This window comes from Hypanus sabinus, chromosome 18 (genome assembly GCF_030144855.1).
Source record: "Hypanus sabinus isolate sHypSab1 chromosome 18, sHypSab1.hap1, whole genome shotgun sequence".
NCBI classification, from domain to species: domain Eukaryota; kingdom Metazoa; phylum Chordata; class Chondrichthyes; order Myliobatiformes; family Dasyatidae; genus Hypanus; species Hypanus sabinus.
In genome coordinates this window covers 75,573,774-75,597,115 of record NC_082723.1, presented here as the reverse complement: position 1 = coordinate 75,597,115, position 23,342 = coordinate 75,573,774, and the positions used below count along the sequence as shown (strand labels likewise).

At 42.8% G+C, this 23,342-nt stretch overlaps 1 protein-coding gene across 1 annotated transcript in view; it reads right to left on the bottom strand.

Moving 5' to 3' along the window:
- cltcl1 (clathrin, heavy chain-like 1) overlaps nucleotides 1–23,342 on the bottom strand; it is a 146,085-nt gene that overhangs the window by 20,320 nt on the left and 102,423 nt on the right. The window contains exons 17-25 of the mRNA XM_059943697.1: nucleotides 23,079–23,313; nucleotides 19,716–19,838; nucleotides 16,114–16,259; nucleotides 12,339–12,522; nucleotides 11,934–12,126; nucleotides 8,643–8,800; nucleotides 7,165–7,329; nucleotides 6,901–7,008; nucleotides 2,736–2,903 (exon numbers count right to left, since the gene is read on the bottom strand). Coding sequence (XP_059799680.1) covers nucleotides 2,736–2,903; nucleotides 6,901–7,008; nucleotides 7,165–7,329; nucleotides 8,643–8,800; nucleotides 11,934–12,126; nucleotides 12,339–12,522; nucleotides 16,114–16,259; nucleotides 19,716–19,838; nucleotides 23,079–23,313 — 1,480 coding nt within the window. The remainder of the gene's footprint in view (nucleotides 1–2,735; nucleotides 2,904–6,900; nucleotides 7,009–7,164; nucleotides 7,330–8,642; nucleotides 8,801–11,933; nucleotides 12,127–12,338; nucleotides 12,523–16,113; nucleotides 16,260–19,715; nucleotides 19,839–23,078; nucleotides 23,314–23,342) is intronic.

The following is a 23,342-nucleotide window of genomic DNA, read 5'->3' as shown; positions in this document are numbered from 1 at the left end:
AAATGCTAATATTCCCAAACATTTTTGGGGAAACTACTGCACACCAGATCGTAAGTACAGGTGGCCCCCGCTTTTCGAATGTTCGATTTACGACAACTCGCTGTCACGAAAGACTTGCATTAGTACCCGTTTTCACTAACCATAAAAGACGCCCGTTTTATACGTGTGTTCACCTTGAGAAAGACTACAATGACTGTGAAGCCATGTGTGGGCAGTTGTTTGCGCATACTTCTACTTGCGCATGTGTGTACGTTCGTATGCATGCGTGTATGTACGTGCCGATTTTTTTCTCCAAATCGATTTTGGTTCGCTGCCTTCCCAAGGATAAGTGAAACTACACAGTACCTACAATATTTCTACTTAATATAGGGTGCAAATTTATTATATTATTCCTGCTTTTATACTATGTTAGCGTTATTTTAGGTTTTGTGTGTTATTTGCTTTGATTTGGTAGGTTTTTTTGGGGTCTGGGAATGTTCAAAAGATTTCCCCCTATAAATTAATAGTAATTGCTTCTTCGCTTTACGGCATTTCGGATTACAAACAGTTTCATAGGAACGCTCTACCTTTGGATTGGGGGGGGGGGGGGGGAGGAACCTGTATTTCCTTTTGAGTACTGGCTCATTTGGCAATTCTTTTTTCACAGAAGTAGGCAAGCATTAGTTGTCCAATCATGAATGCCATCAAGTCTAGTGGTTGAAAACAGCTGATCATCCTGCTGCTGTTAGAGTGGAATCACAGGTCAAGCCAATGTTGCACAAGAGATTCTATGATGCTAGAAATGCTGGAGGAACTCAGCAAGTCAGCCAGCATCTGTGGAAAGGAATAAACAGTTGTTGTTTTGGACCAAGACCTTTCATCAAGGCACTGAATCCCGATGAAGGGGCTCAGCCTGACTGATTATCAAACCACGTTAGGCACAAACTTAATAAACTATTATTAATTAGGAATTAAATATAAGTTCAACACTTAATGGAACGGGATGCAAATCAATGCTCCCAAAACCATTCAGGCCAATAACACTGGACAACAAAGAACTTGCTTCCTGAATACTTTGGGGTTCACTTTATGGATTGTGGGCTGCTGATCATGAAAATCACCATGAAATTTCCCTATCACACACAAGTTGTTTTTAAATTGCCTATACTGGTTATCAATTCATAATTCAAGTCAGAATAACTTTTGCCAAGAAGGCATTTTTGTTGGTCCACAAATCAAACAGGAAGAACTTCTAGTAGGAACAGAGAAAAATCACATGGAAAGCTTTTAAGGATGTGGTTGAAAATTTTCTTGGCAACTACAGAGCACCAAACTATGTGCAGCTGGTTGACAACATGCTTCAAGTATACAAAAACATGAAGTGTGAAATGTTGCTGAAGATTCATTTTCTGCATTTCCATTTAGACTTCTTCCCTGCAAATCTTGGCACTGTCAGTGACAGCCATGGTGAAAGTTTCACCAGGACATTGCGATCATGGAGAAATGGTATTACGGCAACTGGAATCCATCAATGCTGGTTTCATCAGTGTTGGAAGTTTAAGTGAGAAGCTTCAGATACTGAGTACAAACGAAAATCATCATAAAACATTTTTAGCTTAGTTGAACCATTACAAAGCATCAGCACTTATGCAAAAGAGCTGGCTGTGGACTACTGGAGGAACAGAAACAGGCTAGTCCCTATTGACATCAATGGATCTGGGGTTGAGAGGGTGAACAGCTTTAAATTCCTTGGTGTAAGTATCACCGAGGATCTCACGTGGTCTGTACATACCAGCTATGTGGTGAAAATGTTTGGTATCGGCCTCCAAATCCTAAGGACTTTCTACAGGAGCACATTGAGAGCATCCTGACTGGCTGCATCACTGCCTGGTATGGGAACTGTACTTCCTCCAATCGCAGGACTCTGCAGAGAGTGGTGCAGACAGCCCAGTGCATCTGTAGATATGAAGTTCCCACTATTCAGCACATTTACAAAGATAGGTGCGTACAAAGGATCATTGGGGACCTGAGTCACCCCAACCACAAACTGTTCCAGCTGCTACCAACAGTCACAAATGCTGTCTTGGTACGATGATTGACCAGACCGCTATGGCTTGTCATGCCTTCGTTCTCCACACACCATTATTTAAACTGCCTTCTTGGTTGTTGGCTTCACATGCTGGGACAGCTATGTCCCTAACTCATAGGGGTATGAGGCCCACTGGCTACCCTTACCCGGTTTAGCCCACCTGTTGAAGCAGTGTACTGGGGTGGGGCTGCTGTCGCATGCAAACAGTTACTTGGAGCCACAGCTGTGATAGGTTAATATTGATTTTAAATTGACTGCAGGGCAAGTGGTTCCTAACCTGGGGTGCACAGACCCCTTGGTTAATGGTTGGGCTCCATGGCATAAAAATGGTTGTGAACCCCTGCTCTAGGGTGTAGGTGAGTGGTAAATCTGTGGTGGTGAAGGGTAGGGAAGCATTTGACAGGAATATGAATAAAATAGGATTGATGTAATTAGTCAGCACACATTTGGCTGTATAACTTGCAAAGTAAGCTGATTGAACCCTGAAAGATGAAACCAAGTTATCAAGCCAATTCTAGAAGGATGATTACAGTTAAAGACTGAATAAGCTGGCCCTGAGCTATGCAAACATGCTACAAATGAAATGTTCTGCAAACTGATTCTTGAATGGCCTATAATACACAGCTCATCACATCTGAATGGAGCAGCAGTACAAGTGTATAAATACCTTTGGAATATTAACTCTGGACCAGAAGAGTTCCAAATGTTCTCGCATCTTTTGAGGCTTAAATTTGGAGTACAGGATTGCCAGCTCAGTAAACATCCCCATATGAGCTCGTTCCAAGCCCAATGCTGCTTCCAAGAGGGCGATTAGTTCTTCGAAGTATCCCCGATCCTAGAAAACATACACATCAATCAATGGAAGTATTGTCCAGCAGCCTTCCAAAATAGTCAGGCATCAGAATGATACAAATGTGAGTCCTGTTCTGATAAGAAAATCCCAGTTAAAATTTAAATATTGCCAGCTACCCAATCTGATACTTTGCAAAAGATCGAATAAAACAGCACAATGCCCATACACGAAACATTTAACTGTTGCAAAACCTGTTATGACAGCCACACGGTGCCAGGAGCTTGCTCAGCCATACACAATGGCATTGTGGTAGTGCAAAACTTTACTGTACCAACTATCAATTTCAATTCCTTCCGATGCCGGTAAGGAGTTTGTACATTCTCCCTGCGTACTGCCCTCTCTGAGGTGTTGCAACTTAACTAGACAAACTCCATTCAAAAATGACATGAAATGGCCTCCTAGCTCCTTAGTTTTATTGCAGGTTCAATGGCATGACATAGTGAATAAGGAGTGAAAAGCAATGCTTCTGCTGGGGAAAGAACAGGATGGCATTAGATACATAAACCTCTGGTCGTCTGCCAGCCAATGTGCCTTCCTACTTACCACCACCTGGCTGTTCATAAAGTGACCTAATACAGATGCGAAACTGCTTATTAAAATAGAAGCTGAATGTGCTTAATCACGGAGAAAATCATAAATGAATTGCCTGAAGGACAGACCACGCCATGACCCTGTGGGTTTCCTCCAGATGTTCCACTTTCCTCCTACATTCCAAAGATGTACGAGTTAGGGTTCGTATGTTGTGGGTTTGCAATACTGGTGCCAGAATCATGGTAACACTTGTGGGCTTCCCCCAGCACAATCCTCAGATGGTATCGGTCGTTGACAGAAATGGAACGCATTTCACTGTGTGTTTCAATATTGTGTTTTTCTGCCATATTGCATGACATGGGCAACTACGGAATTTCCATGACCATGAATGTTCTTGACAAATTTTTCTACAGAAGTGGTTTGCCATTGCCTTCTTCTGGGCAGTGTCTTTACAAGATGGGTGACGCAGCCATACTCTTCAATACTCTTCAGAGACTATCTGGCTGGACACATAACCAAGACTTGTGATCTGCACCACCTGCTCCCGTGGTTTCAGGTGACTCTGATCGGGGGATGGGTTGGGGAGTGCTAACCAGGTGCTACACCATGTCCAATGGTGACCTGTAGGCTAGCGGAGGGAAGGAGAGCCTCACACCTCCTTTGGTAGAGACGAATCTCCACCCCACCACCCACCGTTCAGTATTCATGAGACAAATAAAGCTAATCTGTTTTACTGGATCATAGTAATCTGGATCTTGGTCTCTGATCTATTTCCTGCTCGTTTCTCCTGTTATCCCAAAACTTTGGGTATAGAGTATGAGCTTTGAATGCACTAACTCAAAGCAGTGGTCTGAGATTGTTCTGAAAATTCTCAACTCAAGAATCCAATGCCTTTCCACAAGGTTATGCCAACGATGGACAACACCAGAAGAAATTTTCAGCTATCTTCTCAAGCTTGTTCAATCTTCCTTTCTAAAGTATCAACTTCTGCTTTAATTCTGAGCCACAGAATTCCACCTGAAAGGCTGGGACAGACTGGGTCAACTACAGCTGTACAGCTCAGAATACACTTTCAACCACTTTTTATAATGTTGTTTACATTGCGCTGGTGTTTATGTATTTATGCACATTTTATCTTTTTATTCAATTCTTTCATTATATCTAAATCTACTAAAGGTTTCGTGATACTCAAGACAGTTAAACTGGTAATACAACACCCAGCTATGAATCAACACTCATTTTAGATGCAGATGCATCATTTATCATGCAAGAGCCATTCTACTTGGTCAGCACTGGCAAGCTGCAGAGCCAGGCAGATCAGAATGCATTCGCTGTACATGACACGTTTTGTACTTCATGGGAAATTAGTCATTTACTGTCTCAGTAAGCTTCCTATTGTGACTGTGGCATGAGTCACTGAGCAATTTTATTCTTTCCTTCCGGATATTCCAATGGCTCAGGCGGCAGGGAGGAGATGCGTCTCACCCAAGAGGTGTAAGGTGCTCCTCTCCCGCATTAGCCTGCAAGTCACCTTTGGACAAGGTGTAGCACCTGCTCAGCCCCGCCATCCATCGATCAGGGTCACGTGAAGCCATGGGAGTAGATAATGGCTGGAGTCACTCGGCTTGCAAAGACGCTGCCCAGAAGGCAATGGCAAACCGCTTCTTCAGAAAAATTTGCCAAGAACTGTCATGGTCATGGAAAGACCATGATCACCCATGTCACACAATGATGATAATTTACATGCTTCATTGTGGGCTGAATGGCCTATTCCTATGCTGTACTGTTCCATGTTCATTCTTTATTTTGTGCCTCTTTTATGTGATGCCGGAGCAGAGAAGCTCACCAGAAAAATCATGTATCAACCCACCTTTTAAACAAAGAAAAAATATGCTGCCATTGGAGAGGATTCAGAAGAGGTTCACGAGAATGATTCCTGGAATGAAAGGCTTATCATATGATTTGATGGCTCTAGGCCCGATTACATGAACAACCAGCATACCCAGGGGTGGAGATACATCTCTACCAAAGGAGGAGTAAGGCGCTCCTTCTCTCTGCTAGCCTGCGGGTCACTCTTGGGCATAGGTGGTTTATGCTCATATGAGCAGCTGGTGCATATCACAAGTTTGGGTTATGTGACTACTGATGCTAGGCAACCTCTGAAGAGTATTGAAAAAGGCTGGAGTCTTGTAAAGACACTGCCCTGAAGAAGGCAATTCTGTAGAAAAATTTGCCATGAACAATCGTGGTTATGGAACGACCACGATCACCTACATCATACGTGGCATATAACAAGCAAATGCTACCAATGGCATGTAGTACATTGGGAATATTTAAGCAAATTGTATTGTATTTTACTTTGACTAAGCCTGAAGGCTTTGCAAGTTGATACTGGAAGCAAGCAAACACTACCTGCAATGCACAAGTTTATATTTCATAGGAAAAACAATAAAAAGGGCGAGTTTTTCATCATTTAGTGTAGTTCAATTGACAAGCTTCTATGCATGTGTAGTGGAGAAGGTATTAAATGGCTGCATCACAGCCTGGTATGGAAACACTAACACCAACAGAAAAACCTACAAAAGGTAGTGGATTTAGCAAACATTATGGGTAAAGCCCTCCCAACCACTGAGCACATCTACATGAAATACTGTCATTGGAATGCATCAGAGATCTTCACCATGCTCTTTTCTTGCTGCTGTCATTATTGGAGTATAAAAGTTGCATTGTTTGTGTTAATGAGAGGTAGCTAAGAGATGTAGATTATGTAGTCTGAGTTTGCTATTTGCTATGCATGTATCCAATTGAATGTAGAAGACAATGGTGTGTTAATGAGAGGTAGCTAAGAGATGTAGATTAGAACATGATTAAGTCAATAGGTAGAAACAATAGTGGCGGATGTACTTGTGATAGGCAACTATAACCGATTGGATATGCTAATGCAACTAAACCAGGAGATTGGATCGGTGGGCAATCAGCGACTCGCTCAATGACTTGTCTCAGCTTTGATTTGCAAATTAAAGTTTAACCCTTCTTGAAGAATCTTCTGCGTCTCCTGGTCGTTTGTGGGGCACGAGAAATCACGACACCATCAGGTAGAAGATACCTGAACTCAGGACTCAGTACCAGGTTACTACCCCTCAACTATCAGGCTCTTGAACAAAGGGGGATAACAACACTCACTTGCCCATCCATTGAGATGTTCCCACAACAAATGATCTCACTTTAAGTTCTCTTTATCTTATGTTCTCATTATTTATTGCTACTTATTTATATTTGAATTTGCACACTGTTGTCTTCTACACTCTGCCTGCAGGAAAATGAATCTCAGGGCTGTATATCGTGACATATACGTACTTTGAGCGCAACACAGCTTCGACATGCGAACATTCAATAGGCTATGGGTACAGCTAACTTGATACAGTCCACCTTATTGAAATGGGATTACCTGGTAGTAACTGATCAACTCCTCGAGCTCATCTGCATGGATGACGATGTGCAGGCCACATATCTGGGCCAGGCGGAACTCCTGCCCGTCCACGCAGGCAAAACAGACCTGAAGCAGGGAGATTTAAAAAAGGTTTTTTAAAAAATTGTCACACTGCCCAGTTGCAAGAAGATGTTATTTTGTAAGAATTGATTGGAACTACTTAGTCAGAGATTCAGATTGAGCAAATATTCATCAACTGGATACAGCATGCAGATTTCTTACCTCTTTCCACGTCCTGGTACTGTTGGCTTTTCGAGCACTGTCTACTGCAGCCTGGTACTCTCCCAAATGCACCAAGGTAGAAGCCAAACGAGCGAAGTTGGAAACATTATTGTAAAGTAACTTGGCTGCGTCATACATGCCATCATCGTAGCAGCGGTCACCAACCTATAGTTCAGAATAAAATTTTGATGGTGAGTGAGAGCCTGTCAGTCCTCGAGTTGGATGGGGGTGGGGAGGCTTGGAGAAGTGATGCGGTAAACTGTAACATCCGAACACAGAGTTACTGGTCTCTGCTCTTGCTGTTGTAGAGGCGACCTCTCTTTCCCTTGCTAGGGAGTGAGAGTCTACCCGAGACACTGAAGTGCTGGGCTATGGACTGCAGTTTTTGATGGATTCTACATCAAGGTCTCTTTGGGGACTTTTGCTGTTGCTTGCATGTGGGGGGGGGGGGGGAAGAAGGGGTGCTTTTGCTGGAGCAAGTGGGGAAGGGGGAGGGTCAGGTAGGGGACCCATGCTCTGAACCTTTTGCACACATGTACATGTCCACGTTTTTTTCCAAGGTTACAGTATCTGCCCCAAGCACTTCTTCTGGCAGCTGGTTTCATCTATGCACCACCCTGCAAGAAGTTGCCCCTCAGGTCCCCTTTAAATACTTCCCTTCTCACCTCAAATCCATGTCTTTTAGATCTTGGTTCCCTTTTCCTAATGGGGGGAAAACTGCATTTACCCTGTCTACCCCACACATTTTACAGTACTGCGCAATAGCTAGGGTGCCCAAGATCATTGCACATTATTATAGTAATTTTATGTATTGCACTGTACTGCAGCAGCAAAAAAATACTAAATTCGTGGATGAGTGACAATAAACCCAATTCTGATATGGGTCCCTCTTGGGGTCTGAGAGTGGGAAGGTGGCAGGGAGAGGTGAATCACGGTTGGGAGAAAGGGAAGTCAGCGGGAAGCACCCGAGAGACATTCTGTAATCATCAATAAAACATCTGTTTGGAATCAAATGATCTTGCTTGGTGACTAGGGCTGGGTATGTCTGCGCCCATGTCAACCTCCTGCCCCTGGAAACCCTTCTCTGCCACCACTTTCCTCCCTCCTCCCCTGTACTAGGTGTCTGCGTGATTTTGTACATTTAGGCAATCAAAAAATCATGAGAGCAAACGTTGAATGAATTGCTCTGTTAGCAACTATTAGGAAGAAATACACAGGTTTATAGTTCTGTGGCAGTTCTGATAGTGTTCTAATTTGTTCTGTATTTCAGTTAAATATATAATTTGTTACTCAGTTAAACAGTGGTTTGTCTTTTTTATACCTTTGTAATGATTTCCTGGGCAGCCACTTAATGGGGCCAAAACGTACTGGTCCCGATGTGTTTCAATAAACTGGAATCCACTGTATAGCAATTTTAAGTTCCATGTTTCAAGAGTAGCATAGCAAGTTTTAATGCAATTACTCCTGGAATTACTTACCTGTTGAATGTGGGCATTGTTAGGTCCATTAACAAACTCCTCCAACTCTGACAGGCGGTTAGTCTTTGCCAGAGCAAATATCAGCTCGGTCTCTACATATGACTCCTTGGCTTTCTTTCTGGCCATTTGCAGGAACTTCACCAGGTCTTCCCAGTTATCTAGAGGGTTACAGGATTGAGCAAAATATTCAATTAGCTCAGGAGCCTTCAGAATACTTTACGGTACAATCTGACAAGGGTGGGGCACTAGAAGGAATGAGTAAATTCAGTGTGTGATATGGCAGTGCATATGTTGAACTCCATTTCTAACCCATTTGGCAATTTAAAAGAAAATTTTAGTTAGTACGCCACATACACATACACAGTAAAGTGCTCACTTTACTGGGGACAGGAATGGGACCCAATGGGGTCTCCTGCTGCTGTAGCCCATCCACTTTAAGTTTTGATGTGTTGTGCATTCAGAGTTACTCTTCTTCACACCATTTGTGTGGTTATTTGAGTTATTGATGCCTTCCCATCAGCTTGAACCAGTCTGGACATTCTCACTGACCTCTCATTAACAAGATATTTCCACACACAGAACTGCTATTCACCGAAGGTTTATCAGACCATTTTCTGTAAACTCAAAAGACTGCTGTGCATGGAAGTCTCAAGAGGTCAGCAGTCTGAGATACTCAAATCACCCCATTGATACTAACAATCATTCCACAGTCCAAGTCACTTCTCTTCTCCATTCTGATGTTTGGCCTGAACAACAAGTGAACCTCTTGACCACATGTACATGCTTTCATGCACTGAGTTGGTGCCACATCATTAGCTGATTAGATATTTGCAATAAATAATGAACAGTTATATCTAATAAAATGGCCACTGAGTGTATTTCCAGCCAGTTAATTGCACTTTTTCTGGTAAACAATCCCCACAAATAGACTGCAACTCCCCTTGGGACTTGGAGGCAACTTGATGCAGCAGAACCGAGGTGTGGAGAGTCAGCCCAGAGATTTGATTGATTTAAACACCAGTTCAAATTGCAAAGCTTGGGTAAAGGCTGAATTGAGGCGGTGGGGTTGTTGGTGTTTCTCTCTGGTTGTATGAGCCACCTGTTCTCTTGCCTCAGTCCTGATTGGCTACTCATTTCAGTTGACCTTTGAATTCTATTGCCTCATATTTCTCTGATTCTTAGGGGTTTGTAGATGATGTCTATTTCGATATGTTTGTTTATGGAGTTATCACAAGAGAACCACGATTACGTGCTTGCTTCGTGTCTGCCCGCACTACAACCTTTGGTGTCCCAGTTAGAGTGGTGTTAATAAGCAAGCCAATAGAATTCAAAGTTCAACTGAAAAGGTAGCTAATCAGGACCACCAAGGCAATCCAGTAGTGGCCTATATAAACATGAGCACTCCCAGAGAGAAACACCAACTGTGCACTGGTGATGACATCTTGACAGGTGGTGAAATGACTCAAACTAAATACCAAGCTCAATACAGCAACATCAAAGTAACATCCCATCTTTTGTATTTGCAAATGGCACCTTGCCTTAACCAATGCAATAACTGACAATCCAGCACTCAGCAATGCACAGAAATTATAGATAGATTAGGACTGAAAGCCACCATCCCATGACTTGTTCGTTGCCTTATCTGCAGGTGGGGTGGAAGGGGTCAGGACCAGGTCTTGTTGAGCCCCAGGGCGCAGAGGATGTGAGCAGGCATGATGCAATCAAAATCAAGATGCAATAGGAGAGGGAACACAGTGGTTGAAGAAAGAAAACCATATCAGAGGCACCCTATATGGAAAATTTTCCTGATGGAAAACAGTGCAGGCATTACAATAAATAATAAACAGGGCAATAGGGCAGTAAGGTATCAGTCCAGGCTCTGGGTATTGAGGAGTCTGATAGCTTGGGGGAAGAAACTGTTACATAGTCTGGTTGTGAGAGCCCGAATGCTTTGGAGCCTTCTCCCAGACGGCAGGAGGGAGAAGAGATTGTATGAGGGGTGCATGGGGTCCTTCATAATGCAGTTTCCTTTGCGGATGCAGCGTGTAAATGTCCATGATGGTGGGAAGAGAGACCCCGATGATCTTCTCAGCTGACCTCACCATCTGCTGCAGGGTCTTGTGATCCAAGATGGTGCAATTTCCGAACCAGGCAGTGATGCAGCTGCCCAGGATGCTCTCAATACAACCCCTGTAGAGTGTGATGAGGATGGGGGGTGGGAGATGGACTTTCCGTCTGGGTAGCCTCCATGGCATGAACGTCAATTTCTCTAACTTCCCGGTAATTGTCTGCACTTCTCCTTCACTATTCCCTATTCTTATCTCATTTCCTTACCTGCCCACCACCTCCCTCTGGTGTTCCTCCCCCTTCCCTTTTTTCCCCATGGTCTTCTACCCATTAGATTCCCCTTCGCCAGCCCTTATATCCTTCACTAACCAACCTCCCAGCTCTTTACTTCATCCCACCCCCTCTCCCAGTTTCACCTATCACCTGCCATCTTGCACTTCTTCCTCTGACTTCTCCCTTTCCCGTTTAGTCCTGACGAAGGGCCTCGGCCTAAAACATCGACTGTTTGTTCTTTTCCATAGATGCTACCTGCCTGTTGAGTTCCTCATGCACCTTGTGTATGTTGCCCAAAACGTCAACTGTTTATTCCCTTCCTTAGATGCTGTTTGACCTGCTGAGTTCCTCCAGCATCTTGTGTGTATCTTACCATGCTCTGAGTGTTGTTTCAGTGCTGTGACAAGTTTAAAAATGGTCAGGAAATTATTTGCACAATGAGGTATGAAGTTGACAGTGGCATTATAATTTGCAATGACAGATAAAAAATAAAAAGTACTGAGATAGTGTTTATGGGTTCAATGTCCATTGAGAAATCTGATGGCAGAGGGGAAGAAATTGTTCCTGGATCATGGAGTGTGTGCCTTCAGACTTCTGTACCAATGAGAACACATGACCTGGGTGATGGGGGTCCTTAATAATGGATGCTACTTGTTCAGGCACTGCTCTTTGAAGACATCCTGGATACTACAGAGGCTGGTGCCCAGGTTGGAGTTAACAACTCTCTGTAGCTTACTTCGATCCTGTGCAGAAGCCCGTTGCCCCAATACTGGATAGTGATGCAGACAATTAGAATGGTCTGTATATAAATTTGCGAGTGTCTTTGGTGACGTATCAAATCTCAAACTCCTAATGAAATATAGCCACTGTCATGCCTTCTTTGTTTGTACCACAATTATAAAATTTCTGATTCAGTTATTAGGGTACAAACAAGCAGAATGCAATACACACCGTTCTTGTTGGCCGCTTTCACAACCTCCATGTAGGCAGATGGGTCATCAGCCTTTATGTAGGAATCGATGGCTTCTTTAACCAGGTCCTTCTGCAACTGTGCCCTTGCCAACTGACTCCAGACAGCTGGCTCATTGCAACGCTCGGCAAACTCGTACGCACGATCAAGATTCCCAATGTGTTCAATCAGAACCTAGAGAGTAGATAAAAATTTAAAACAAGCTTCCAAATCAATATGCAAGACCAGAAAAAATATTGCCAGACCTGCAAATTCTCCTTCTGTAAATAGCTCTTAATCCCAGAGAAACAATTATCTGTTATTTTACCCATCGTGAATTGAACCATCCAAATATATCATTTCATGAGCCCTCAAAAGGAAGCAACATGAGCTATTTCAGCTCTTGCCTGTACTGCTGAAGTGTTCACGTCAAACTTTCGGAAGATTGCAAAAGCCTCTTCGAAAAGTTCATTGCTGATGGCAATGTTGGCAATGTCGGGAGCATCGTAGTTATCCAGACGGTTAATGTACTCCATGACACGGGTGCGGTCAGCTTTAATGGCAGTAAGGATCAGTAGGTTCTGTAGATTCCTGGGCAAGAAGAAAAGATTACATAAGAAATTACTGCCACTGAAAACTATTTTGTGGCATCTACGGCTGAAGTTAAACAGAAATGACCAGGTGTTTAGAACTTGCTTCATTGATACAAATTTCACAACACATGCCTGCAAAAGGACTTACACAAGGGGTTCCAACCCCCTTTTTGTTAATCCCATGGCTTGTTTGCCCCTTAAGCCACTGGCATTTAGGGCAGCAATGAAGGTCCTACTCTCTGTCTGTCCATAGATGTAGATATAGAAGGCACAGATATAGAAAGATTCTTCATTGCTGTTTCTGCAAAAATAACTTTTTGACCCTGAACTGAAAAACTGAACCTGGAGAACTGGTGGACCACTTTTAGTCTGGCCTTTACCCTCTGACCTTTTTGGCATGGGTGACCCTACCAAGAATCTTACACCATGTGCCAATACCATTAAGCAAGATGTCCATGGACCCAAGGCTGGGAATCCTTGACGTAGGCAGACTGGGAGAATGGGCAAAGAAGTGGCAGATGGAACATAGCATAGGGAAGTGTATGGTTATGCACTTTGGTAGAAAGAAGAAATGCATGGACTGTTTTCTAAATGGAGAGAAAATTAAAAAAACAAAAATCAGGAGGTGCAAAGGGACTTGGCAGTCCTCGTACAGGATTTCCTAAAGGGCAACTTGCAGACAGTTGGTGGCAAGGAAGGTAAATGAGGACACAAATATAAAAGCAAGGGTGTAATGCTGAAATGCCTCATTTGGAGTACTGTGATCTGTTTTGGGCCCCTTATCTAAAAATAAAGGATGTGCTGACAGTGGAGAGGGTCTAGATGAGGTTCACGAGAATGATCCCAGAAATGAAAGGACTGGCATACGAGGAATATTTGGTGGCTTTGGGCCTTGCTGGAGTTTGGAATGCAGGTGCAGGAGATCTCGTTGAAACCTTTCAAATACTGAAAGGCCTAGATAAGAGTAGATGTGGAGAGGATGTTTCCTGTAGTGGGGGAGTCTAGGACTAGAAACCCAGCCTCAGGACAGAGGGACGCAAAAACAGAAGAAATAGGAGCAGGAGTAGGCCATCTGACAGTAAGGGTGTCAAAGGTTATGGATAGAGAGCAGGAAAATGGTGTTGAGGGGGATAACGAGTCAGCCATGGTCGATTGATGGAGTAGGTTCAAATGGTCTAAATGGCTTAACTCTGCTCCTGGGCTTTATGGTCTAAATCAGGGGTTCCCAACCTGCCATTCAATAAGATCATGGCTGATCTGGCCATGGACTCATCTCCACCTACCTGCCTTTTCCCCATAACCTTTAATTCCCCTACTATGCAAAAGTAGGACATCACTTTAAAACAGAGATAAGGAAAGATTTCTTTGCAAAAGTGTGGTATATCGGTGGAATTCATTGCCACAGATAGCTGTGGAGGTGAAATCATTGGGTATATTTAGGGCAGTGGCTGATAAGATTCTTGATTAATCAGGGCGTCAAATGTTATGGGGAGAAAGCAGGAGAATGGGTTGAGAGGGATAATAAATCAAATGCAGTAGAATGGCAGAGCTTACTCGATCAACTGAATGGTCTATTCTGTTCTTATGTCTTATGCCACTGAATAACCTGATCCCAAAATAGCTTTGCAGCTTGAAATCAAGTTTATGCACTTCAGCAACTTAATTCTATTTCCACCAGCTCTCAAATGCTTTGTTACAGAATTTAAAAGCTGACTTCAAAGAATGGACTTCTACCCTTGGATGATATAGACCAGGGGTTCCCAACCTTTTTTATGCTATGGACTCCTACCATTAACTTAGCGATCTGCAGACCACAGGCTGGGAACCCCTGATTAAGACCATAAAACAGAGAGCAGAGTTAAGCCATTTTAGCCCATTGAGTGTACTCCATCAATCGATCATGGCTGACTTATCATCCCTCTCAACCTCATTCTTTCGCTTTCTCCCCATAACCTTTGACACCCTTACTAATCAAGAGCTTATCAACCTCTGCTTTAAATATAGTTAATGACATGGCCTCCACAGCCATCTGTGACAATGAATTCCAGAGATTCACCACTCTTGTCTAAAGAAATTCCTCCTCAGCTCTGTTATAAAGGAGTGTCCTTCTATTCTGAGGCTGTGCACTCTGGTCCTAGACTCTCGCAGTATTGCAAACATCCTCACCACATCGACTTTACGGCTTTTGATTATTCAGTAGATTTCAATCAGATCACAACATCTCCCCCTTCACCCCAGTTCTTCCAAACCCTAGCAAGTACAGGCCCAGAGCCATCAAGTGCTTCTCATACGTTAACCCTTCCCATAAGGCCATAAAGACATAAGAGCAGAACTAGGCCATTCGGCTTGGTCCGCTACACCACTCTATCACAGCTGATTTATTATCCCTTTCAACCCCATTCTGTCTCCTCCATATTACCTTCATTTTAAATAAACCCAATAACTTCATTCCATATACATCCCGCAGGCCCTCTCCAATGCAGCAGACTCCTTAGAGATGGGGCTGATAACTGCTCTCAGTTCTACGGTAGCTGAAACTGTAGCTCTGCCGAGAGTCTATGATTTATAAACAGTTAACTCGTTATCTACACCTTGGACTTCAACTACTGCACAGAGTCTTGCCATCTTCAGAAGTTTTCTGATGACACTGCCATAGTTGGATGAGACTCTCATAGGGAGATGAGACTGAGTACAGGGCTATGATGGGAAACTTAGTCACATGGTGTGAGCAGAATCATCTGCAGCTTAATGTGAAAAAGACTAAGGAGCTGGTGGTGGACCTGACGAGGGCTAAGGCACCGGTGACCCCTGTTTCCATCCAAGGGGTCAGTGTGGACATGGTGGAGGATTACAAATACCTGGGGATACGAATGGACAATAAACTGGACTGGTCAAAGAACACTGAGGCTGTCTACAAGAAGGGTCAGAGCCGTCTCTATTTCCTGAGGAGACTGAGGTCCTTTAACATCTGCCGGACGATGCCCTACGAGTCTGTGGTGGCCAGTGCTATCATGTTGCTGTTGTGTGCTGGGGCAGCAGGCTGAGGGTAGCAGACACCAACAGAATCAACAAACTCATTCATAAGGCCAGTGACGTTGTGGGTGTGGAACTGGACTCTCTGACGGTGGTGCCTGAAAAGGGGATGCTGTCCAAGTTGCATGCCATCTTGGACAATGTCTCCCATCCACTCCACAATGTACTGGTTAGGCACAGGAGTACGTTCAGCCAGAGACTCATTCCACCGAGATGCAACACTGAGTGTCATAGGAAGTCATTCCTGCCTGTGACCATCAAACTTTACAACTCCTCCCTCAGTCAGACACCGTGAGCCAATAAGCTGGTCCTGGACTATTTCCACTTGGAATAATTTACTTATTATTATTTAATTATTTATGGTTTTATATTGCTATATTTCTACACTATTCTTGGTTGGTGCGACTGTTACGAAACCCAATTTCCCTCGGGATCAATAAAGTACGTCTGTCTCTGTTATAGTGCACGGTCAAGCCAATGGCTGAATAATGCCCAAAAAGTTTGATGCAGATTTAAACCGTGCACAATAGTTAGGATGAATAGCTCTATTTTCTACCTGTGTTCACTAAAGACATTGTTATCCAAGACTATCTTCTCCAGCAGTTCAATCAGCTCATTGGGAAGGTCAGCAGTCATAAAAGCCTTCACAGTAACAGATACTTCCTCTGGGTCCTGGGTTTCAGAGAGGGCCGTTTGTACAACCTGGTAACAAAATAATTGTTTCCACTTTAACAAGTAGTTTACAAGTATCAAAGTCAATCTTATAAAATAAGGCAAAAGTTACCGTAAATTCTGGTGTATAATTTAGAATTTGGCCCTAAAATCAGGGGGTCGGCTTATACAGAGGGTGCCAAGTTTGGAAAAAGACAGGTCGTATTTACTGGCTGTTTTTGAGTCAAATTTGTTCCACTGTCGACGCATGAATTCTTTGAATGGTTTGTTTAAACTCACATCTCGTGGCTGGAGCACAGACGTCAAACCACCGGGAATGACTGCAATACCCGTATTTTCAGCTTTCAATGCTGCTTTTGTCTCACCTGACAAGTACACATTGAACATATCCAGACAAGTAGTGACTTTTCCTTCCCGAAACCTTCGGGACGGTGACGCTACACCTCTTTAACCCACTTAGCAACCTGCTAAGTCCATCCAGCAGCGTTCTTGAACATGAACAACACCCTGCGGAAATTTTCTGAGCAACCTTTGTTTTTTATCCCAACGCAAGATCATGTCCATTCATAAATCGGGTGCACCAAATTCGTGTAGCTTTGAAATTTTCGCTGACCTCACAGTGTCTTTTGGCCCATTTCAATGCTTGAATTCGAATCACTTCTCTGGTAACGATGTATCCAGACGATCACTGATGATTCACCCACTCTAAAACTTTTTCTTCCAGTTCTGGCCACTGGCGTGTTTTCCCGCGGTTTGCACATTTTGTCTTTGGTGTTTCCCTCAGCGAGTCCTCTGCCTTTCTTCACTCTCTCACTTGTTTCTCGTTTACACTAAACTTCTTAGCAGCTGCAGAATTATTCGTTCCTTTAGCAAAATCAACAACCTTCAGCTTGAAGCCAGCATCATATCGCATTCATTTTAATCTTTTGTCTATGGTGGTCGCAAACTCAACACTGAGTACACCTACTGATCCCGCCACCCCATGTTATGTTTTAACGAGATTACGATGGACGCTAAATGGTTTCACGGGGGTTACGCTTCAGAGGATTCTTTACCATTTGAGACCTAATCCAAAATTTCCCTCCCTGATTTATTTATTAAGAATTCGTTTATAACGCTGTACAATGTGTAGGCCTGTTTTCTTAGCATGTACTGGTTCACAAAATTTCCAGGTTCCAGATCCAGCAAAGCTGAGTACTGTCATGTGAAATCAAAAACCTGAACAAGAAGGGTCGGCTTCTACAACGGTAACATGAAAAAATCACTTTTTTAACCTTGAAAATGGAGGTGTCAGCTTATACTCCAGAATATATGGTACTGTAAATCCTTAGCCAAGCCAAAGGTTGCCAATAGGGTAAAAGGAATGGGTTGGAGAGCTGAATGAAGCATAACTGGTTAGAAAAACAACTTCAGATACTCAAGGACAACGTTTCTCTCAAATAATTACAAATTCTGCAGTTGTTGGAGATTCAGGATAACACTCACAAAATGCTGGAAAACTCGATTTCAGACAGCTTCTAGGGAGGGGAATGAAGATTCGATGTTATGGGCCAAGAACCTTCAGGACTGGAAAAGGATGCCAGAATGAAAAGGTAGGTGATGGGAGGGGGAAGATGAAGGAGAATAATTAGAAGGGACTGTTGCCCATGCTGTATCTCTAAATAAAATAAACCACTAAGACAAACAAGAAATTCTGCAGATACTGGAAATCCAAAGCAACACACAAACTACTGGAGGAACTCAGCAGGTAAAACAGCATCTCTGAAAAGGAATAACAAGTCAACGTTGACTCCTTATTCCTCTTCACAGATGGTGCCTGACCTGCTGAGTTTTGTGTGCTACAAATGACTTCAATGGAAATCTGATCTTTGTAGTCCTGTTACTTGCCTTTAAGTTCAAGGTTTAAAGGCCTCCATAATGAAGTCTGGGATATTTTCTATTAGTTGCTACCTAATACCTTCCAATCACATTTTTATTAAGTTAGTTGGTATAATGAAAACTAGTGAGTTTAAATCTAGAGCAGAGCTGTTATTTCAGCCAATTGTGCCCACAACCTATGGAGTCACTTTCAAGGACTCCATCTCATGCTCTTGATATTATTTATTTATTTATTATGGTTACTTTTTTATTCCTTTGTATTTTTGCACAGTTTGTTTGTCCACAGTCTTTCATTGATTCTATTATTGTTATTGGATTTATTGAGTATCAGGGCTGTTTATATTTACGTACTGAGATAGGGAGTCGAGCAGACTCTTCTGACCCTTTTGTGTTGTGCTGCTCAGTGACCCCTGATTTAACCCTAGGCTAATCACAGGACAATTTACAGTGACCAATTAAACCTACCAACTGGTTCATCTTTGGACTGTGGGAGGAAGCAGGAGAAACCAGAGGACCCATCTCATCATGGGGAGAACATACAAACTCCTTACAGGCAGCAGCAGGATTGTGACATAGACAGTATGCATTGTGATAATAAATTTAATTTGAACTTTGATTAGGTAAAACTATCAGTTGCAGTTGATTCAAACATAAGGTACTGATATAGACAAGTTCAATAGACATGAAATCAGCTGGAAGTTATGCTTGAGAGCAGAGGTTCCCAACCTGGAATACATGGACCCCTCAGTTAATAGCAGGGATCAATGGCATAAAAAAGGTTGGGAACCCTTGCTATGAAGTATTTACTTAAAATTTGGCTGCAATAAAAATTGCATTCCCAAATCTACCCTCTTTCTTCACTAGTCTCTTCTTGATCCCCCAACGATTGGACACATCTACATGAAACTTGCTGTTGCAGGATCCATCATCGGAAATCCCCACCACCCAGGCCTTGCTCTCTTTTTGCTGCTGCCATCAGGGAGAAGATACCAGTTTCAAGAACGGTTACTACCCCTTAACTACCAGGCTCTTCACCAAAAGAGGATAATGTCACTCACTTGCTCTATCATTGAGATGTTTATTTTATTTATTTATTAAGATACAGTGCGGAAAAGGTCCTTGGGGCTCTGAGCTGCACCACCTAGCAATCCCCTGATTAAATCCTAGCCTAATCACGGGACAATTTACAATGACCAATTAACCTACCAGCTGGTATTCCTTTGTTCCCATAACCAATGATCTCACTGTAAGGAGCATTTTGTTATCTCATGTTCTTGTTACTTACTGATATTTTTTTATATTTGCATCTGCGGTTAGTTCTCTTCTGCAATCTGCTTGATCTTTCATTGATCCTGTTATAATTACTATTCTATAAATTTGCTGAGTAGTCCCGCAGGGAAATGAATCTCAGGATTGTTTAAGGTAAAAAAAAACTTACTTTGAACTTTGACCTGTAGGATAAATTTAACAAGTATGTGTTCCAAGGAGCAGATTCCAGCTGTTTACTTGCATAGCTTAGGATAGATTTTAAGATTGTGAATGTGCCTCTGGTATAATCCCAGTGAAGATCAGAATTCATACCCACATTAAACTAGATAACAATCATACCTGGTCAATCAGCTGGCGTCTAAAGGGATTATTTTCTTCAAGGACACTGGCCCAAAGTTCAGGGTCTTTTCTGCGCACAAGGTACCGAGCCTCACTCTTAAACAAGGAATTCTCATTGCAAACCTGAAGCAGAGTGCAATATAAATTACACAGAGCAAACAATGAAATAGCATCTTGCCTTACCCCTTGAATGAAAAAAAACATAGAAATCCTACAGCACAAGACAGGCCCTTTGGCCCACAAAGTTGTGCTGAACCTTTGAAATTACTAGGCTTACCTATAAGCCCTCTGTTTTTCACAGCACCATGTATCTATCCAAAAGTCTCTTAAAAGACCCTATCGTTTCCACCTCCACCACCACTGCCGGCAACCCATTCCACGCGCTCACCACTCTGTTAAAAAAAAACTTACCCATGACATCTCCTCTGTACCTGCTTCCTAGCACCTTAAACCTGCATCCTCTTGTGGCAAGCATTTCAGCCCTGGGAAAAAGCCTCTTGACTATCCACACGATCAATGCCTCTCATCATCTTATACACCTTTACCAGGTCACCTCTCATCCTCCATCACTCCAAGGAGAAAAGCCCGAGTTCACTCAACCTATTCTTATAAGGCATGCTCTCGAATCCAGGCAACATCCTTGTAAATCTCCTCTGCACCCTTTCTATGGCTTCCACAATCCTTCCTGTAGTGAAATGACCAGAACTGAGCACTGTGCTACAAGTGGGGTCTAACCAGGGTCCTATATAGCTGCAACATTACCGCTCGGCTCCTAAATTCAACTCCACGATTGATGAAGGCCAATACACTGTATGCCTTCTTAACCACAGAGTCAACCTGTGCAGCTGCTTTGAGCATCCTATGGATTCGGACCTCAAGATCCCTCTCATCTTCTACACTGTCCAGAGTCTTACCATTAATACTATATTCTGCCATCATATTTGACCTACCAAAATGAACCACCTTACACTTATCTGGGTTGAACTCCATCTGCCACTTCTCAGCCCAGTTTTGCATCTTATCAATGTCTCGCTATAACCTCTGACAGCCCTCTACACTATCCACAACACTTCCAACCTTTGTGTCATCAGCAAACTTACTAACCCATCTCCCCACTTCCTCATCCACATCATTTATAAAAATCACGAAGAATAAGGGTCCCAGAACAAATCCCTGAGGCACACCGACCTCCACGCAAAATATGACCCATCTACAGCCACTCTGCCTTCTGTAGGCAAGCCAGTTCTGGATCCACAAAGCAATGTCCCTTTGGATCCCATGCCTCCATACCTTCTCAATAAGCTTTGCATGGGATACCTTATCAAATGCCTTGCTGAAATCCATTTACTACTGCTCTTCCTTCATCAATGTGTTTAGTCACATCCTCAAAAAATTAAATCAGGCTCCCAAGGCATGACCTGCCCTCGACAAAGCCATGCTGATTATTCCTAATCATATTATACTCCCCTAAATGTTCATAAATCCTGCCTCTCAGGATCTTCTCCATCAATTTACCAACCACTCAGGTAAGACTCACTGGTCTATTATTTTCTGGGCTCTCTCTGGCCTTTCCTGGCCTTTCTTGAATAAAGGAACAACATCCTGAACCCTCCAATCCTCTGGAACCTCTCCCATCCCCATTGATGATTCAAAGATCATCGTCAGAGGCTCAGCAATGCACACACACATAGAGACATATATATACACACACACACCCAAAAAAGTATTCACCAACCCCCCCCCACCCCCCAGAACTTTTTGTGTTTTAATATTGAATCACATGGATTTAATTTGGCTTTTTTTAAAATTCTGATCAACGGAAAAGGCGCCTGTCAAAGTGAAAACATCTCTACAAAAGGTCTCTAAATTAATTGCAAATATAAAACACAAAATAATTGGTTGCAAAAGTATTCATCCCATTTAACATGACATACCAAATCATCACTGACATACCAATTGGTTTTAGAAGCCACATAATTACTTAAATGGAGATCACCATGTGCAATGAAGGTGTTTCAATTAATTGTAGCAAAAATATACCTGTATCTGGAAGGTCCAATTGCTGGGGAGGCAGTATCCTGGCAAAAACTATACCATGAAGACAAAACAACACTCCAAACAACTCTGCAAAAAGGTCAGGAGATGGATACCAGAAAATTTCAAAGTCACTGAGCACAGTCAAGTCATTCATCTTGGAGTACAGTTAAGTCAATCATCAAGAAATGGAAAGAATATGGCACAACTGTACATCGATTACAGCAGGCCATCTGCAAATTCTGAGTAATCATGCAAGAAGGGGACTAGCAAGGGAGGTCATCAGGAGACCTCCAACAACGCTGGAGTTACAAGCTTCAGTGACTGAGATAGGAGAGACTGCGCATACAACAACTGTTGCCCAGGTGTTTCACCAGTCACAGCTTTATGGGAGAGTGGCAAAGAGAAAGACACTATTAAAAGTAAAAAGCTCACATGAAATCTCGGCTAAGAGATTGCCGGAAGGCACGTGGGAGACTCTGAAGTCAGCTGGAAGGTTCTACAGCTTGATGAAACCAAAATTGAGCTTTTTGGCCATCAGACTGAACACTTCACTGCAGCAGGCTCTGGAAGGCTTACGAAGGTAGAGGTTAAAACGAATGCAGCAAAATACAGGGAAATTCTGAAGGATGCAGTCTGTAAGAGAACTGTGACCTGGGAGAAGATTTGCTTTCCAGCAAGACACTGGCTCCAAGTATAAAGCCAAAGCCACACAGAAATGGCTTAAAAACAAAGTTAACATCCGGAGTGGCCAAGTCAAAGCCCAGACCTTAATCCAATTGAGAATTTGCAGCTGGACTTGAAAAGGGCTGTTCACTCACACTCACTGTGTAATCTGACAGAGTTTGAGCAGTCTTGTAAAGAAGAATGGGGAAAAATTGCACTGTCCAGATGTACAAAGCTGACTCAAGGCTGTAACTGCTGCTAGAGATACATCTACTAAATAACTGACTTGAAGAGGGTGAATACTTATGCAATCAATTACTTTGTATTTTATATTTGTAATTAATTTAGATCACTTTGTAGAGGTCTGTTTTCACTCTGACACAAAAGACTGTTGATCAGTGACAAAAAAACCAAATTAAATCCACTGTGATTCAATGTTGTAAAACAATAAAGCATGAAAGCTTCCAGGGGTGGGGGGGGATTGAGTATCTTTTTATAGACACTGTGTGTGTGTCTACACACACATTTCTCATTCACAGCACACATCAGTGAAAATAAACCTGATTCTTTTATTTAAGATCTGCTGAATCGTGAACAAGATGCTATGACAAGATGCTATGCTATGATCTTGTGTTATTCTTACATTCCAGACAATATACTAACCTTGATCAAATCCAGGTCACACTGGCCTCTTTCATAAGCAACACAGGCTAAGTGTGGATCTCTCTTCTCACAATATTTTCCAACGACAGAACTGTCATAGTATGGATTTTCACGCAGGAAACGCTCAGGGTTGTTATTGCTATCAATGTAAATTTTAGCTAACGCATTATGGGTTGCTGGTTCCTCACAACCTTCATGGATTCTAGCTTCCAGCCAGGGGAGCAACAATTTTAATCTGTAAATAAAGGAGACAACAGCAGAAGC